Raw genomic sequence first — 20,462 nt, forward strand, 5'->3', positions numbered from 1 at the left:
AGCAAGGTGAATTGCACCCCCAGAGAAGAAAACAAGAAGCACTAAAGTTCAGTCTTACTTCCATACACCACCCTTAGATAACACATTACACCCCCTATCTTAGCTTTAGCTTCTGATCCATCAAATATAAACACCATAGGCAAGATTCTGGCCACCTGATCCATCTACTGAGGCTGCATTGGTGGTATAAGGCAGGCAGAAAGCCATTCTATTCAGCTATTCCCCTAGCATAGAGGAATTCCCAGAAGACGTAGAATCTGCATACTTGGCTTTGTGGTGCCTCTTTCCTTCTGGCCACCACATAGGGGGCATATTGGGAGCATAGCAGTGAAGTAATGGCTGGAGTTCTGCTACACTCTGGCAATCCCCTGCTGTAATAGAGCCTGTTAGGGGGACTGTGCAACTGATCATGATTTAGAGCAGCTCTAAATTCTGCTGGGAGAGGGCCCCTCCCCAAAGATTAGGGAAAAGCAACCGTTGATGCTCTGAGCTGGGGCCGAGGGCTTCACAGTGTGGGAGGGGGCTCTGGGCTGAGCCTGGGGCAGGGGGTTGGGGTGCAGGAGGAGGTGAGGGGTGTAAGCTCTAGGGAGGGAGTTTGGCTGCAGGAGGGGGCTCCGGGTTGGGGCAGAGTGCTGGGATGCTGGCTCTGGGAGGGGGCTCAGGACTGGGGCAGAGGCTTGGGGTGCAGTAGGTGGTTCGGAGTGCTGACTCCGGGAGGGGGATTGGGGTGTGGGCTCCCGCCGGGCGGCACTTACCTCAGGCGGCTCCCGGTAGATGGTGTAGCGGGACTTAGGCTCACTTCCTGCCCCAGCCCCATGCCGCTCCCGGAAGGAGCCAATGCTCCTCTGCAGCCCCTGGGGGGGGCCATGTGGCTCCGCGTGCTACCCCTCTCTACTGGCACCGTCCCCCGCAGCTCCCATTGTCCATAGTTCTCTGTTCCCGGCCAATGGGAGCTGCGGAGGCGGGGCTTGCAGGCAGGAGCAGTGTGCGGAGCGCCTGCCCTGGGGCCGCAAGGGCGTGCTGGCTGCTTCTGGGAGCGGTGTGGCGTTGGGGCAGACAGGGAGCATGCCTTAGCTTAGGCCAGTGGTCACCAACCAGTCGATCCTGGAGACTCTCCCAGTCATTTGTGATTTCTAGTGGTTCAGCAGGGCTGCCGCTATCTGCTATAGATTTTCTGTAGAATATGTATTAAGTACCTGTTGCACTAATTGTGCTTCAAAAGTTTATTTTATGAAATTGGAACTCAGTGACTTAGCCACTGATTAATAATAATGATCTGTAAGTATATTTTTAAAATAATACTTACAGATGATTAGTTCTCAGTTTAAGTAATTCACCATATCCATGTTACTTATTAACTATGTCCAATCTATTTCAGTAAAAATATGAAGCTTTATAACTTTAACCAGTAACAACTTCAGGTTTTCGGGAGGCTTCATTATGGATATCAGACAGATAGATAGAAAATGCGTAGGTGTCAGCATGGTCTAGTAGACTCAAGTTCCATTCCTGGCTCTCTCATTGGCCTGCTTGATCTTGAGAGAGTCACTTCATCGCCCCATGCCTCAGTTTCCCCCATCTTTAAAATGAGGATAATGATACTTGCCTCCCCCTGTAAAGTGCTTGAGGTCTACTGATGAAAACACTAAATAAGAGATGGGCATTAATATATTTTCAATGAAACCAAAGAAGAACTTTTTCCTTTGAAAATAATGCCTCTGACTACTTCCCCAATTTTTTTGTAGCTGAGTTGTTTGTAGGGCAGAGCCACTGTTGTATAATTCAAATGGCTGCCTGATCATAGAACAGACACTAATACTTGGCCCGTGTTCAGCATGATACTTTATCACTTGCCTCACTTTCAGTGCAACTTGTCCTATTTAAATCAATGCACTGTTTGACCATGCCAAACTAACTGTCCAGTTAGGTCTTCCCGAACTGGTTGAATCTGTAATGGTATGGGCAACAGTCCTCCAGATGTGGAGAGCAGATGGGAAGTGGAAGGAGAACGTGACTTAAAAAATATAAGTTAGTCTGAGGTGGACCCTGGTGATTGAAAAGTCACTGTAAGATTGTGGTTGCTTGCACTGTGTTTCAGGCCTGAGTCCTGAGATTTAAAAATAAAGAACATATGGGCCTAATTAAAAAGAACAAAGGAAACAGAGTGGGGGAGGTGGAGGGGAACAAATCCAGAAAATAAGAAACAGTTGGACACCCGAATTATAGGCATCTGATTTTTACTAGATTAATTAAAGACTGCCGAAGAGCTAACCCCACAGCCATTTGGCGGGGTGGGGGAGGCAATGCAGTATATTAATTACACTTTTTTAAAGACTTGTGGTTTTATTGTAATTCTTTTTATCATAGCTTTCCTGATAGCAAAACCTATAGAAAAAGCTTCAATTCAGCTTCCTTTCTAACTCTCTGTTTTCAGTTGCTCATGAGTTCTTCAGTATTCTTCTATTTGGGCTGAAATTTTCCATGTTTATTTTCAGTCGTAAGTTGCATTTTCTTTTGGGAAGGCTTTGGGAAATCACTTCAGCTATTTGAGTTAGGTGAGCAGGGAAAATATACTTTTCTGTATTCTGAAAAATATTTATTTTGTCATGGGTAACTTCATCAATTGTACTTCTCATGTATCTAAAAAGGAACTTTGTAACTTAAGTAACTTTGAATTTTTCTCTTTAAAAAAAAAAGCTACAAGCAATTACAAAATAGTAAACATTTTATTATGTTTTGGTTTAATTGCTTGCAGCACTATAGAGTTGTAAGGGAGGTTTTAACTTGTGTAGTTAAAAATGGTTCTTGCCCTAATTTTTAAAGATAAATTAGATGCAAAAATGTATCCAGATACATCTGCTTATCTGCTACATATCTGGGCTGGCCCTGAGGCCTTAAAAACCCTGTCTCTTTCTTAGCTAGAAGAAAAGGAGTACTTGTGGCACCTTAGAGACTAACCAATTTATTTGAGCATGAGCTTTCGTGAGCTACAGCTCACTTCATCGGATGCATACCGTGGAAACTGCAGTAGACATTATATACACACAGAGACCATGAAACAATACCCCCTCCCACCCCACTGTCCTGCTGGTAATAGCTTATCTAAAGTGATCATCAAGTTGGGCCATTTCCAGCACAAATCCAGGTTTTCTCACCCTCCGCCCCCCCACACACAAACTCAGGCTCCTGCTGGTAATAGCCCATCCATCACAATAGAGAGAGTGGTCACTTTGGATGGGCTATTACCAGCAGGAGCCTGAGTTTGTGTGTGTGTGTGTGGGGGGGGGGGGGGGGCGGAGGGTGAGAAAACCTGGATTTGTGCTGGAAATGGCCCAACTTGATGATCACTTTAGATAAGCTATTACCAGCAGGACAGTGGGGTGGGAGGGGGTATTGTTTCATGGTCTCTGTGTGTATATAATGTCTACTGCAGTTTCCACGGTATGCATCCGATGAAGTGAGCTGTAGCTCACGAAAGCTCATGCTCAAATAAATTGGTTAGTCTCTAAGGTGCCACAAGTACTCCTTTTCTTTTTGCAAAGACAGACTAACACGGCTGTTACTCTGAAACCTTTCTTAGCTAGGGTGATCAAGGATATTCCCACAATGAAAGCCTTGGGGGAGTTTTTCTTCCCAAAGCCTCTTCTCACAAACTCTTTCACCAGAAAGGATATCTGAGTTGAAGGATGCATTGTTCTTTTTACTACACTAAATGGGATTTTTTGTCACTGAAACTAAATTGCTGTTGGTAACGAACTGATGTGAAGCCTGAAAATTTATAGAAGTGAACTAGTAGCAAAAGTCTTGATTTTGTTTGCCACTGAAAACTTGAAGAAAACATTAACGCTAGAGGAGGCATGTTAAAGAAAACAAGAAATAGGAAGCATCTGCAATAAAGAAAAGTTGAAGAGAATCAAGAGAATAAAAGTGTTGGGCAGAATAAGTGGGATGTGATAGAGTGGACAATTAACACTGTCCTTACGCTTCTGGATTGAAAGGTGGTACGTCACACATGAAAATGTATTTAGTGATTATCCAAGTCCATAGTAGTTGTCTAATATTCAGCAATTAAACAGTACAAGGATGGGGCTTGTAGGCAATCCTAAGATATACAAGTTTAACTGTTCTATTGATTAAAGAACTTTGAGATTCCCATGAACTATCACAAACAGGTGCTAAACAGAACCAAATTCTATTCCATTTTTGAAAGTTGTAGCTTAAAGCTAAGTATAAATTGTCAGTGGAACGTATGTGAATACTTGCATTGCAAATACATGTTAAATATGAAAAAATAATAAAACGTGTTAGTCACTTATTTACTGGGGCTTGAATTGGGGGTTCTTTGTTTCCCTTTTATCACCCGATAGTACAAACACCTTAAATAAACACAAGTTGAAAGACCTGTTAATGGTTTTAAGGTTTTCCCTCTTTCTTTTTCTTATAATTGCAGGCGAAACCTTACAAAGCTGTCCCTGATCTTCAGCCACATGCTGGCAGAAATCAAAGCAATCTTTCCTAATGGCCAATTCCAGGGTGACAACTTTCGTATCACAAAAGCAGATGCTGCAGAGTTCTGGAGAAAATTTTTTGGAGACAAGTAAGTATTGCTGGTTAGAAGGATTGTGAATTCTGTCTTATAACATGCATACAGAGAAGTACTGTTTTAAATAATGCAAATAGAATAGATATGTTTTTTTGCCAGAGTTGCCATAATGATTTCGCATTTAGTTTCTTTATGGTTATTTAGTTTCAAGAAGTAAAGGTTGGGTGCAGTAGTTCTCTTCTGTAGGTAAAATACATGTAAAGAAAAATGAACTATGGATGGCGTGAAGGGAAAATTAGGAAGAAAGTTTTGTTTTCCTTTTAGTCTTTCAAATTGTGTTGCTGTAGAAAGTGCAAAACCCATGATACAATTTTTTTTTGTTTTCTTAAAATTAATATGAATTTTGATCCTTTTCTCCAAATCCCATAAACAAGTCCTGTCTGCTTTTCACTTTCCTGTTGGTTTCCATTTCCAGTTTGTCCTTCCGTGTGTTAAGCAAAATTTTAAATTTGGAAAGTAACGTAAGCTAGGACCAAATTTTCAAGCAAGATAGGAATATAAATTACAGTAGTCTCTAATCTGACTAAAACCAGTACTTGTCTCGAAATCCTCTTCTGCTAACCAGTGTAACATTAGAGGCCCCATCCTGAAAACAGCACACTTACTCCTGTCCATAATCCCTTTCATTTCAGTTTAAGGAATTATTTTCACTTTGACCACTGTGTGTTAAATTATTTCATCACTCTTCTACATCTGAGAAATTAAATTTGAAGGTGAATATGAATACTTTGGTTCTGATCCTGCAAACACCTGCAGCTAAATTTGTCAAAATGAGAGAAGATACGTGGGTGGAGGTGAGATGATTTAGGTCCTTGAAGGTGAGGGTAAGAAGCTGCTGTCTTGTCACTCCAGAAATATTTTCTATCCGTCTAGTAAACTAAAAGGCACTTACTCCATACAGTCAGAAAAAGATAGTTTCACCTTAATTAGATACTGGCACTCCAAAGATTGTCTAAACCATATTTTTTAGGTTAATGGATACTCTTGGAGTAGAATAAATACAGTTTATCATTTTTTATGGGCCTTTGCGTCTAGGGTGAATTTTAAGATATATTTAAGATATGCAAAACCACAATGCATTGTATGATGTATGTTGTTCTTGCCTACATGTCCTGCTACAAGAGATTTACCATAGACTGAATTAGGAACTTTAACTGAATCTGATGTTCCCTGCCTATATTGCTACATTTTCAATGAACAAGTTTACTGCCTAACGCATACTCTCAGATTAGTAACGTTTGACTATATTTGGTTTCTTGAATATGTGTGCTACTTTACAAATACGTTAAGATGGAGTCCCTGTACTGAGGACCTTAGAGTCAAACTCTGATATGACATGTGGAATAACAGTTAAAGTGCAGGAATAGATGGAAACAACATATCTGTGTAGATGAGTTCTGGGAGGCTTAATGAAAAAAGCAAGTTTTTAGAAGAATACGCTGTACAAGGAGGGTATTGTGAGCGTACAGGATTGTTTAAAAAACTGGCAACTAAATAGAGCACTTCAAACACAAATTGTAACATTTTAAAAATACTTTGTGGACTTTATGCAGGCTGTAGATGAATGTGATACAGTCTTGTCACGCCTTCATTATCAGTATTTATTACAAAACACTTTTATAATGGCAGGATCAGAAAAAGGTTGGCGAGATTCATAAAGTTTTTTTTGTTTGTGTTTTTGGTTTTTTAAGGTCACAAGGGACCATTATGATCATCTAGTTTGACTTCCTGCATAACACAGGCCATAGCATTTCACCAAGCAATTCCTGAGTCAAGCCTTTAATCTCTACTTGAGCTAAGGCATGTCTTTTAAAAAAGACACCCAGTCTTGATTTAAAACACTTCAAAGGATGGATAGTCCGCTATGGCCCTAGGTAATGGTTCTAGTGTTTAATTACACTTGCTGTTAAATTGCCCCTTACTTCTCATCTGACTTTTGTCTAATTTCAGCTTCCAGCCAGTGGATCTCATTAGGCTTTGCCTGCTAAAATAAATAGTCCTCTATCTGAAATCGTGTCCCCATATAAGTATTTATTTCTGATCAATTCCTGATCAAGCCATCTCTTGATCTTCTTTGTTAAGAGAAGTTTCAGAGTAGCAGCCGTGTTAGTCTGTATTCGCAAAAAGAAAAAGGAGTACTAGTGGCACCTTAGAGACTGACCAATTTATTTGAGCATAAGCTTTCATGAGCTACAGCTCACTTCATCGGATGCATCTCTAAGTCTCTAAGGTGCCACTAGTACTCCTTTTTCTTTTTGTTAAGAGAAGTGAACCTGAGCATGTTTTATGCTGCCATTGGCCCTGCTCAAAAGATCTTTCAAAACATCAAGGGTCAGAAAAAAATGTATTTTTTTTAAGGATTTTTATTGTCAAAGGCTCAGGGCATGTTACTTAAAATCTCTTGCGATAGAGCACCCTTTAAAAAAAAAAAAGTCAATTAAAAACACCAAGTTGTAAATATCAAGTTTTTTAAATGCCCACACATCTTCTACTTTTCATTTAGTGTGTCCTTCTTTTCTTAGGTTTCAGAGGAACAGCCGTGTTAGTCTGTATTCGCAAAAAGAAAAGGAGTACTTGTGGCACCTTAGAGACTAACCAATTTATTTGAGCATGAGCTTTCGTGAGCTACAGCTCACTTCATCAGTTATCTTAGTTTCTTAGTTATCTTAGTTATCTTAGTTCTTAGTTATCCTTAGAGTTTGATCCTTGGTCCCTTCCCCTTTTTCGTGCTATCCTTGGGTAACTTTACCTGCTGTTCTGGCTGCAACATCCATTTCTTTGCTGAATACTTACAGATCGCAACCATAAATCTAAATCCAACTCTGAACTTCACCCTTGGCTTGTTCATTTCCTTCTGACCCCTCCTCTTTCTCTGCTTTTCCTGAGCCAGCTGACTTAGTGCCTCTCTTCTCCTTCTTGTCTCTTGTCTTCATACCTCTGTTTGTGCCACACTTTACTGGTGATCTAATTTCTCCATTTAAAAAAAAAAAAACACAAAAAACCACCTTTCCAGGTGGATTCTAATTTCAACTGTAAATTTCTTGGGGCTTGGACCATGTGTGTTATATTTTGCATGGTGTCAAGCATAGACAGACCTCAATAAGTAGTTGCTATTTTTAGTAGGCTGACTTTTTAAGAACCTGCCACTTGCCCATGATTAACAACCTCACTTCTCAGTAGTAAATAGTTAATTTGCGCTCAGCATGCTTGGCATTCACCCAGATTTAGTTAATTGTGTTTAAGTAACTGTAAAGCATGTAACAGCATGAATGTTGAATATATAGATGAGTAAAAGTTATTGTCTTGCATCACCATTTAATCTCTTTATGAAATGAAATGCCTGAAGCCTTTAAGGCATGAATTGTCTTTTAATTCACTGAGTATCACACACTGATATGCCTTTGGGGATCACATCCTTTTAAGGTGGGCGTGTTTTGACAAATTGGTCTGCAAATACTTACTTATCCCTTTCCTAGACATAGTGCATACTTCAAGCTTTAGGGTGTTGGACGAGATGTAATAAATGATGAAATCTCCAGTGTTCATACTGGTAAATATGTTCAATATTGAATTAATTGCTCAAATATAGATAGTATATTCAAACCTGCCTGCTGAAGTTTGGCCCCATAGACATAAATTTAGGTCCCAATTCTGCTATTGGCTCCCTCCTGTCAGATTCCTGTGTCAATGCTGAACCCCACTGAAGTGAATGGGGATCTACATGTGATCAAAATTCTACCTCTAAAAAACAAATGGACAGGATTGGGGCCTTAGAGACTTCAATAAAAGTGATAGGATTTTTCAGGGTTGCTGGCCACCCAAAATCCCATTTAAGTCAGTGGGAGCTCCAGGACCTGTGGAAAAACAGTCCACACATTTAGGTTTCCAAATACAGATTTAAAAGCCTAACTTTAGGCACCTAGGTCTGAAAATTTTGGCCCATATATCCAACTTCAGTAAGGTGCCCTTCAGAACTGTTACAGACATATATGCATTGTAAGCATATTAGTATGTTGCTTCAACTTAGATACAGCTGCCTTGATACTGGTTCATTGACCTTCTGTGTCAAGCTCCTTTTGCATCAGCACTTTTAAATAGAGCACGTTGCGAGTGAGATTCTAATTGCAGAGGGAAAAACTCCAATAACTTCTTGAACAAAAATCTTATTTTTTGTTTAAACAAACTAAGATTTAGGAAAACGGCACTATTCAGAGCAGCACTTATGCACATCTTCATGGTAAGCATCTATTTAATTGCCTTCCTGAATTAGGGCTGTCCGATACATACGAGGGTTCTGGTATGTGCATAATTCATAGAACACCTTATCCAGAGATCTTCTACTCATTTTTACTCAGTCCTTATTCTGAGGACAATGGGAGTTTGCTCAGGTAAACACTAAGTAAATTACCTTGAGATTTGGCTCCTAGAGAAATAATAAGCGGTTAAAATGAGAAACATGGAAATAATTGTTACGTTTTGTGTCCCTGAGCAGAGAGATGCAATTATTTCTTTGTTTATAGCTGATCATGTTATGATTTTTCAGAATACAAATATAAACATTTTCGAGTTTCTCTGAAAAAACAATTGGAAACCATCCCACAATCCCACCTTGTTTTGTAGGGTTTTTTTTTCTGACTAAATTTTGAAATATAAATGAAGCTTTAACAAAAGTCATGATCCATTATGTCCTAGGCCTGCTCTTTAGATTTTTGGGCCTTTTGGGCTTTGTCTAGCAGCAAAGTAAGGGACATGCTGCTTTTTATTTTTTTTAATGTGAATGTACAGTAAATTCTCAAAGATCAATTCCTGGCATCCAGTCTGTGCTGAACACTTATTTTTCTCTTTGACTGCTCTTCCCAAATGAATTGGAAACTTTTTATTTTGTTGCTCTATAATCAGTGTTGTTTTTCCAAGAACACGTGTTGCTGCGCTCATTCTTTTACAACCATCAGGGCCGCTACAAATACTTTAAGGCACATTCTGCAGGTTACCAATATATGCATCAGAGCATGCTTGTCTTCCTTCAGAATTTACAGCCAGCTATGTGCACAGCCAGATGGTTTCAAATTGTTTAATTAAAAATACATTAATAGCTAAGATAACTATTAGAAGTTCCTACTGACTATTTATCTAGCCATCATCAGCTGACAGTTTCCCTTAGGCACCACAGAAGTAGGTCTCACGGGAGTATTTGAAGGAAGACCGGGTTTAACAGATTTATTCATTGAGGTCATTCCATTAATTTCCCTCCTCTTTCAAATCCCTCCTCAAAATCCACTTCTGTGGTTCCTAAAGGAAACTGCCAAATGACAGTGGCCAGATAAAGGGCCATGAAAGACTTCTGCATGGAAGAATGTGTGAAGATGTTTGTGGGAGAAACAGGCAAATAGGAAATCGAGGCTGCCATCCTCCATGGACCAAAGTGAGTGGAAGGTTTGTAGCACATTAAATAATAAAGACAATTACAGATCAGGACTAAGTAATGAAGGAGCTTAAATGTAAGGATCAGAATCTTTTATATGACGCAATGGGGAAAGTTGAGCCAGTGCAGGGGCTCAAAGGGTTGACATGGTCAAAATAATGGGGCAGAAAGATGATCTTAATGACGGTGTTTGGAACCAGAGAGACAAGCCTTGAACAAGTATGACTAGGTTTGTTATGCCATTTCACAGTCAGTCATTGCACTAAGGTCTTGATGTCACTAGGCCTATAGCAGTCAGTTCTGTGTGATGGGGTGGATTCCTTGTTGCAGCCATGTTCATGTAAATTAGCATGGAGGCAGCTAGCACTGCCTCTTCCTGACCTTTAAAAAAAAACAAAAACAAACAAAAAACCTTTGTACTGAATTAGTAGATCAGCCACTAACATGGGTTCCCCAAATACTTTCAAATGGAACAGGAGTATGGCCAGAAAAACACAGTGATCTGAGACTGACTTTGCAGAAGGCCTAACTTGGATCCCTGATAGCGTGTGTTGCAATCCCTGATACAGACAGAAAGGAATTTGGAGAAATGTGGGGTGACCCCACATAAAATAGAAAGCTCTTTTTTTCCAGCCCCTTGCTGTTCCAGATCATGCATGCCCACAGATGGTTGTGGTCCTTGATGACTGTGGGTGTTTGGAACCCATTGTTCACTAATGAAGCCATGGTGTGTAGGCAGCTCTGTACAGATATGTGCTGCCTCAGGAAATACTAACCTGTAGTCTCCAAAGAGAGTCTGCTTAGGCAAGGTATACGTACTCCTTTGCTCCTTCTTTATTCCCAGAGCCTCACCCTCCTTTCCCTTCCCTACTCTCCTGTGTTAGGCTTCAGTTGTACTTCTGACACATGGGGTCATTACTGTAACTGTTGTATAGAATGGGATGGCATGGTGGAGCAGAAGTGCTTTTTCCCCCTTGTGACTGATCTTCTCAGGCCTTTTTTTGAATTGACTTGTACGGTTGTTTGCTCTGGGCTTCAGAACCAAAGGAAGCATGAGGTCCATTTTTCATACTGGAGGGTGTTTGGAGCAATATTCTAAGAAAGCTGTGTTCAGTAATGATAAACTAAAACCCACATCAGTTTCCTCAAACATTCAAAGAATTTTTTGTTTAGATCTGGGTGACTGCTTGAATTTTTAAATAAATTCACTTTGGACAGTCATGCCCCTTTTGTGTTCGCATTCTGCAGCATTTCTGAGAGAGTTGTACTGGCACGGATGTTGGCAGAATGTCAGTTTCCAAGTTACACACATACATATTCACACCACAGGTGCTTCTGAGCTCCTCTACTTCGAGAGAGAAGAAACAATGTCATGTGCACATCTGACCAGTGCAGCTCAGATGTTGCACGTTGAATGTTCAAAAAAAAAATTTTTTTTTAATCCATAGTTGTTGGTTCTTTTAAGCAAAACATGCAAATACTTAAAAAGTTTGAGGAAAATCCCAGTTTGCTCTTGGATATTCCATGAGCAGAAAAAGAAGCTAAATCCATCTGTTAAATTATTTGTTGTGAATTACTTGCTGAGCTCTAATCCTTCAAATGGCTTGGAGGAAGCTTGGCTAACCCTACCCTTGGGGCAAATGCTTATATAAAAAGCAGTTTCAATAAGATGTCTAAAACAAAACTTTTACTCTGCCCAGAACAGACCTCATGCCACCAATTTGTTATAAATACAGTTACTACTGTCACTCTATCAGAGAAAATAGAAAGGCAGTCTCCACTGGGAATGTGTTCTTCTGGTGGGCGCCTCAGATGAGAGGAAGACCAGAGGTGATTATCCAGATACAGTCAGGTCTGCAGCAAGAGACAGTGTTTAGGTGTATATGAGAAACTTTTTCTGCATTAGGGTCTCAAACAAGCTTCCTGAAGCTTTAAAGAGGACCATTTTGTTGTTGTTAAACCAGCATAGGTACGCTTTGACTGCAATTGAAAGGGTGCAGAGACTCCCACTGATTTCAGTGTGAGTTGGATCAGGCCCTAAGTGAGCTTTAAATTCTTTCGATTTAGAAAAGTTCTGTCTCAAATAAATAAAACACACCTAAATACATAACAGATGGTTGTCCTTAGCTCCCTAGTGTTTTAATTCAGGTGTACGTTTCAAGCCACTTCACATATTTATTCCTTTTATATATTTTCTCTCTGATTTTAATTAATTGTACAACAGCACGTCCAAGAGCATCATAAAATAGCACATATAATACATGTTTATGAAAACAAACTAAAACATACAGCCTGATACTTTCTGAAATTAGTACTGCTTCCTAGAAGACATCAGAAAAGAGACAAACTGTTGCTGAACATACGTTTAAAAAAGAGAAAAGCCGTTTTTTGGGCAGCAAACAGTTTGAGTGAATTTATAGTGAGGATAGCTATCTTTTTTAGTATTCCGAATATGAAATACTCCCCAGAATAATGCCTCAGTAACAGTACATCATACAGCCGATGACAGCTTATATAGTTATTAAATATAAGACAATGCACTTATTCATCCTAATTATACAGAAAGCCTAACATGGTAGGGGGTGTCATATTGCATCTTCCTGATGAACACAGCAGAGGTGCGTAACCCCTCCTTCTCCAGACAAGTTCCCACTGATCTGCCTAATCTCATCAGGCATGTGCAGAAATACCTGCCAACATCTAATGCTGGGCATCATTAGTGGCATGAAGCAACAAACAAAACAAGGACAAAGAGCCTGGAAACCATTAGCTGTAAATACTTTGTACAATTCAAGATGGAAAAGAGGCAGATTGCATTTGATTGTAAACCAGATCCTGTCTTCTTTTATTGTAAAGGAAACAAGCTTTCTCTAACATTATTTAGTAGGCTTGACAAACATACTGTTCTCTATAAATCCTTATCTCAGCATTCATTTTATAAGCAGCATCTGAAGTAATGTGTTTGGATTTAAATAATAAAGACACCTGTACAAAACTGTAGATCCCTAACTTGTAATAATACACCAGAAATCACAACAGCATTAAAATTATCATTCAAACAGGAACTCAATCTGACAGCCACCTACCAAAGCTCTTTTCTACCACTTTACTGTTGTGGGAAGTTTACTCTCAGCTTTTTCTAAATACTCCTACCCACACCTTTTGCAGTGTGCCTGGGAGATTAGTCCAAAGTAGCCTGAATTTGACAAAGGGGGAGGATAGATGGGGGAGGAACAAGTTACATAGTCCTAGAGACCTCACAGAGAACACCCTGCTAGCAAACTCCCTCTTTTCTATGAAAGGCGGCCTCCTGCTCAAGGACTTCTCTTGACCACAGCTGTCGGAATGGCGCCGGGAGAGAGGCAGTCCCTCAGGTAGGCTGGTCCCAAGCTGGTTAGTGCCAAAAGCTACAGAGTGACTTTATCAGAAGCAGAAATGAGTGTTTCAACAACAAACAGTTCTCAGCTCTCCTGGGGACAGTAAATGATGGTCAAGGCACAACAGGCTAGATCCAAAACTCACTGAAATAACTGGGAGGGCTCAGATGGATTTCAGTGGACTATAGATGAGGAACACCCTTTTTTTTTTTTTAAACACCTGTCCTGGAAGATTATCGTGATAAACTTCAGATGTTATTTCACTGGTTTAATCTCTCAACTGTGAACATGTCTGTCATAGGCTGAGTTGCAGATGGGCTGAATTGTGCATTAAGGTGTCTGACCTTGAAGTTTTGTATCTATATTATTTTTTTAATCAGGTGAGGGGTAATAACATTAAGTGAATAGAGGATGGTAGGTCCTGTGTATTGGTCACATCCAATAATTTCTTCATGAAACTATAGCAGGTGGAGAACCAAGAGGGAGTTCTGACAATCCTGTCACATCACTCGTTTTTGCTTGCATTGTATTGAGATTACACTTGCATATGAGATTAATTTTAGCTTTAAGAGTTTGGATTTCCTCTTCTAACCCTTGCTATTCTAGTACTGTGATCTTGATGCTGTCACCATTCAGAAAGTTTAATGAGAGAATCAAAGAGGAAGTCTAATTTATGATTACCTGTTTAATTCCTGTAATTGTGACACCTAAATTCATATATAACTGTAGTTTTTAACACCACGGATGCACAGAGGTTTTCTATCTTTGTACTTTAAAGTCAGTGCAACATTTTGTTCTTTCTTTACCGTGATCAAAATTTGATGTGCATTCTTTTTTAAATGGCATCTGATGTGGTATCTCTCTTCAGTTCTTTGTGGTTTCCTGTTTTTCATACACAGACGAACATATCTGCGGAGATCTATTCGGCTTCATCATATATTATCATTTATGATTTTCTCAATACAAGCTTCAAAATGACATTTAGATTTCCAGGTCTAAAGGCTTTTATGAATACAGTAAAGGCCAGATTAGGATTTTTCCCTGCAGCAGAAATATGAACGCAAGTCCTCAGCGTTCTGCTTTTAGCTGAAAGCTCTTTTTTTTAAAGTTAGGTGAATTGGCAAGTATTTACTTAGTGTGGAACAGTCAGATATAACTATCATTTTCTTTTATAACTCCATATTACTAAGTAATCTGAATTACTTTGTACATGTAAAAAGGAGATGTGAAAATGTTTGTGGAATAAAAATGTTGTGGGGTTTTTTCTAAAGTTAGTGTCAACAGCAGAAGCCCATGAGGCATCTGTAGCATGTGTGAGGGTTGTATTTTTGGCTCTTTAGACTGTTTTTTAGCATCCACATACACACAAACTGGCTTTAAAAACACAAAATCTTACACATTTTAAAGTCTTGCAAATAACTACAGATCACCGAGAATGTGATCCTGTAAAGTAGGCTATTCTCTACTCCTACGGGGCATTGAGGTCAGTCAGTCCACCTTGCAGGGAGGGGTTTAATGCCGTGCAGAATTTAGATAGTAACCTTTATAATGATGTCTGGGTGAAGAAGAAGCAGCAGCAGTTGTTGATGGGTGGTCTGCCATGGTTTGTAAAGGGTTCCTCCACGTGATGGGCATCACGTGGGGTCCCAGATCTCACCATCTTCATTGACAATGGTTGGCAGAAGAACCTGCCAGTTTGTGCAGCAGATGAGTTAAAAGGGACATGGGATACAGAAGGATGGGGAGAGGACCTGAGGTGAACAAAATGTGACTCTGCTAGAGAGGATCAGTTTAGTATGTCTTCGTTTTGAATTGCTCTTTCCATGCCTGCCACGCTCTGCTCCAGAGCTACAAATAAAAGTAGGGGCAGGTTCTGCCAGTGGCACAGGGATAAGGGACTCATTCCCTGTTAATGCTTGACAACTCAAAGCACTCAGCCGGCCTCTGTCTAGCTGAATGAGGCCTTCAGTACATTTCAGCTGCCCTTCCTCATTAATGGTAGCACCTATTCATCCTATGTTGAATTCGTTTGCATCAACAGGCTTCTTCTTTTTCTCCATGCTGCTAGGACTTTGGGCTGAGAGGTGCCTTCCCCCAGCCCTTGTTGCATTCTTCAGAAGGGAAGCAGGATTTCCCCCCACCCCCAGTAGCAGGCTCTCAGCCTAGTAGCATCTTGAACTGTTGAGTCCTCAAGTACTAAATCCCTTCCTTAAATGCTCAGGTAGACCTTGTTTCTAGTCAGGAGAAAAGAGAATAAAGTCTCAAACATTGAATAAAATCATTTATTGAATAAAGTCTCAAAAGTTGCTTCAAAGTTAGCTACTAAATTGGATTCAGAAAAGTAGTTTGGATTATTTATTGGAAGAGCTTTCAAATTTGTGCAGATATAGACATGGTAAGAGCTGCACTCTAATATCCATGTAACTGTTATAACCCGTTACCATTGCTGTCATCCTGCAGTTTTTCCTTTGTTTGTCACTACTACTCATTCTGTAACAATGTTCTTATTTCTAAAAGCAATTTCTTTGGGAGGGGGTCGGGAGAACAGCCATATAGTCAAATAGAGCAAGCCACACTCTTTGGCAGTGTCTTAAAGAGCCTTTCCCTTCCTTAGGTTGCTGATGTGAACTCAGCCTTGAGTAGTGGTGTCATAGCAGTTATCTGAAGGTTGTTGGCCTGTACAAATTGAACTGGTATAAATGAGCCTTAATCACAAAAACTGCAATCACGGTAGGCACTAAGTAGCATACTTGTTAGTCTGAACAGAGGCCAAAGACCATGAAGACAGAACTTCCCATCCATCTCAGAGGTGTTTCTTTCAAGTCAAGATTGGGATCATGTGGGGTGGTTTGCTGTACCTGTTCTGTGGATAAATAGAGGATTTTAATCTTGGAACCAGAGACTCCATCAACTTTCCCGTGCACAAAATTCACTTACAGTAAAAACAAACTAACAAAAAACTCACCACCACACCATTTTGGGAAATAATTTGGCTTGAATATTTTGCATAATAAAATAAAAGGGAGTTTAACAACATCCATTTAATGGAAAATAAGATGTACTAGCATTTGATTGAATCCTTGCAGAAAACTGAGCTTTAGTTTTTGTAGCAAAATCAAACATAATTAAATTAATGTCAGGCTTGAGTTGTGCTGTCTAAATAAGAAAATTTCTTCAATATGGCATCTTATTAAATCGTTTCTCTCCCCCTCACAGAACTATAGTGCCATGGAAAGTGTTCCGGCAGTGCCTTCATGAGATTCATCAGATAAGCTCCGGTTTGGAAGCAATGGCTCTGAAGTCTACCATTGACTTGACCTGCAATGACTACATTTCAATTTTTGAATTTGATATCTTCACTAGACTATTTCAGGTAAGATTCTTAAAATTTTCAGCATTATGGAAGAACTTAGATCTGTGAGTCACCAAATGGACAAAAAAAGTCAGATGGTTGGAAAATAGTGAACGACTCAAACATTAGACCGTGGAACTAACTTTGTTTATTTTTTGTTTTTTGGTATCAAAGCCTATATTTTAAGATACACCCATGAAACAATATGTGCATAGTTTGTGGACATGGCTACCCTAATTGTGATGCAGTTGTGGCAACTCATGCATTTTTTCCTGCATTTAGATTTCTCTCAAAAAATATGGGCCTGGGTTGCTCACTTTAGCCTCTCTCTATATATTGTATATAGGAGTAATTATTAGGATGCAATTCTGGTAAATGAAGTCTATCACTTATTCAGGCATTGGCTGTTTTTCTTCTTTGTCTGAAGTGTACATTGACAATTTAATGAATTGTTTGTGAAAATTATTTTGTTTGTTAAAGATGTGCTCACTGTGAAATCTGGATCCAGATCTGATTTTTTTTTTTTTTTTTGAACGCCCACAATATTCTGGCGTATTCATTTCTGGGGATTTGGTATAGTCCATTAAAGGGCTAGGGACCATTTGCAGAAGTTGGATCATAGTAGGGTATGTTGAATCCAGGGCTTTTGTTTCTTTATCATCTCTTACTTTCACCAAGTGCAATTGCCAGAACCAATAAAAGTCAAAGTTAAAATTGTTCAGGTGTAACCCATCTCTGTTTAAGCTCTTCTGAGGCCAAACTCAGAGTCTCAAAACACAATCAAAGCATTCCCCTTACAGAAATAACCAAAATGCATCTTTTATCATTATATTTCAAGACTTTTTTTTATTTATTTATTTTTTTACTGGTGCCTTTGCTAGAGCTAGTGTAAAACTCAGCTATTTTGGATTTCAAGGATTTGTGTGAATCTTTGGCTTATATGGTTTTGCACCTTCCAAGCTTTGCTTTTGAGTTTGGGGTTTGAGTTAAACAAAACATTTCATTGCAAAATTCAGTTGAAACACCTAAACTTTGCCTGGTTTGAATAAGTTTCTATTCCAAACAAAAACTTATTCTGTGTTCAGCAGAAAATTCTGAAACCTTTTTGTTGAAGCTGAACTGGTTTTCAGGTTGGTAACTGTAAAAGGTTCCTGGGGATACCAAGAGCTGTGGGGGCATTGTGTTACCTCTCTGCCTCATTAAGAATGAGTTTTGCTGGCAATTAGACTGTCAGCTGCCTGCCCCTCCAGTTTATCTTCCTCACAAGCAAACCTCTTGAGGCTCTCCCGGCCCAAATGTTGCTAGTAGGTAACAATTGCAGCATTCCAGCCCTCAGAGATATTTCTCTGCAATCCTCAGCCCCTTCTGCTGTGCATTTACAGAATATATAAAGTTTGCTGCTCTTAGAGTCAGTACATCACAATTTATTAAATACACTCTTCCCTTCAAACACAGCACTGAATTGGCCTATACTAAAAATAAAACAAGTTCAACAAAAGAGCAAGGATAAAGTGATACCAAGTAAAAGAGATAAAAATAGAGATGGTTACAAGCAAATAAAAGTGAAAACGCCTCTAAAACTTTGTCTAGCAAGATACTGTCTTTGTTCAAGATGGGTTCTCTCACCAACCGTCTCCTTTGCAGCTTTTTACGGTCCAGCCAGGCCAGGAGCCAAAGATCAAATCACCTGCTTTATTTTCTAGGTGAAGGATAAAGATGGAGTTGAGACATTGAACAGTAGTGTCCCCTTAATTCTATAGCCTGGGGTGCCTTTTACACTGCTTTGCAGCCAGAACAGCCACTCTTGGCCTGCGCATATACAGCCACCAGCATGTAAAATCACTTCCAACTATGTTACATGAATGCTGTCCCAGCCATTCATCTATTCCAGACAGGGCGACACCCACATATTCTTCAATCCAAGCCTTGTTCCCCAGAAATGTGCATCTTGCACTGCTCAGTATCCTCTTGGACCATATAAGCTCATAGTAAGTCCATCATTCCAACACTGGGTAATGATTATGCACCAGCCTAAGTAGAGATTCCCAAACACTTCAACCAAACTACACTGGTTTAGATAAAACATTAAAACAAGTTTATTAATTATAGAAAGATAGATATTACATTATTACAGGTAGAGATGCATATAAGTCAGGATTGCTTACAAAAGAAACAAATGGATAAACACAAATTAATTCCTAAACTTTACCAAGGCTCATAGGTTTAAAAGCAAAAAAGGGTTATCTCACCATCAGCTGCAATACATTTCACATGCTGCATCTCCTTCCAGTCTGGGACCACTGTCCCCTCTTCCCCCCCCCCCCCCCCTTTGCTCAGTGCTTTGAGAGTCATTGTCACAAGCAGAGAGATGGAAGACGGAGAGGGGTTATGTGGCGGTCACTGTCCCTTATTTTCATACTCTCCTTTCTTTAAGGATTAACCCCTGCTGGGGTGTAGATAAACAGTTCCCTTTGTACTTGAGAGTTGAACCATGTCTGGGATGAAATGTAAATTTCTTTTTAACATCTCTCCATTGCTGAAGAATGGCTGCTTAAGGAAATGATAGCCCACTCGATTTTGGTGAAACCTGTCTGGGGTTGCTAGTGTGTCTTTGTCTCTGAAAACTGTTACCCGGAGTTACATTTTTCAGTAATGATATAGCAAAATCTCATAATTTTATATGCAGTGATGTTACACACATTTCAACAGGATACTAATATTCAGCAGATTGAGTTTTCACATCACACCTCACAAGGCATACTTTGTACAAAATATATCATAACCTTATAAATATGGTGAACATGGGATACAGGATGTCACAGGAGTCTCTCTCTGTTCCCTAAGGGATTGCCTTTGTCTTACAAGTCAGGAAGGCCTCCTGGGGAATTCAGTCTCCTGAGTCTCTCTAGGGTGAAGGAGCCATGTTAATTCGCTATCTGTCGAGTTCAGGCAGGTTTAGCTTCATAATTTTGTTTATGGTTAATACGTAAATTGAGGTTAACCCACATTCCTTTACCTAGGACAGATGTGTTTATCACCTTTACCTAGGCTAGACTGTCAGGTCTTAAACATGTTCCAGTAACATCGTACAGAGAGAATTCATAACTTCACATATAAGGTTAATACATGCATTTTACAATGATATTGATATATCAGTGTGAGTAACATGCTAGCTAATACCTCACAAAGCATATTTTGTACAAATACTGCAGCGGTGTTTCAGGTGTGAATACAAGGGTGCCTAGGATCACAGTAAACAAACCCAAACCTTGGCTTGGGGGTTTGATTACAAGAGGTTCTAAGAGGAATACTCCTACTAACTATACCATAAATTAGTATACTTTGGAGTAATGTACAATTACTCTTTATACGAAAGCTATCCTATTTTTCCTGCTTTGCTTACAAATCTGACACACAGACCTTTTTGCTCTTTTAATTTCTATATATTAACTATAATTATGGAAAGGGAAGGCAGTGAGCTGAGAAATATATTTTGTTCTGGCCCTGCGGTGTCTTGTAGATTGTTAGGAGGTTAGGTTTGGTTAAGAGCTGTTTTGACTCATGAACTGGAGAGCTCTCCTGAAGAATTGTTACTCTGACAGAGAGGGGCTTCCAAAAACCTTCATAACTGACACATTTTATCCCCACTTTCCTAGCACAAGCAGCATGTTTCTAAAAAATGTCACCTGTAAATGGAATTTGCATAAG

General features: G+C 39.6%; 1 protein-coding gene across 2 annotated transcripts in view; it reads left to right on the forward strand.

Annotated features, from left to right (window-relative positions):
- CBLB (Cbl proto-oncogene B) overlaps positions 1-20,462 on the forward strand; it is a 195,397-nt gene that overhangs the window by 90,548 nt on the left and 84,387 nt on the right. For both annotated transcript variants that reach the window (XM_048816329.2, XM_075118372.1), the window contains exons 4-5: positions 4,451-4,597; positions 16,619-16,775. In XM_048816329.2, the coding sequence (XP_048672286.2) occupies positions 4,451-4,597; positions 16,619-16,775 (304 nt within the window). The remainder of the gene's footprint in view (positions 1-4,450; positions 4,598-16,618; positions 16,776-20,462) is intronic.

The sequence above is a fragment of the Caretta caretta genome, chromosome 1 (genome assembly GCF_965140235.1).
Source record: "Caretta caretta isolate rCarCar2 chromosome 1, rCarCar1.hap1, whole genome shotgun sequence".
Lineage (NCBI taxonomy): Eukaryota > Metazoa > Chordata > Testudines > Cheloniidae > Caretta > Caretta caretta.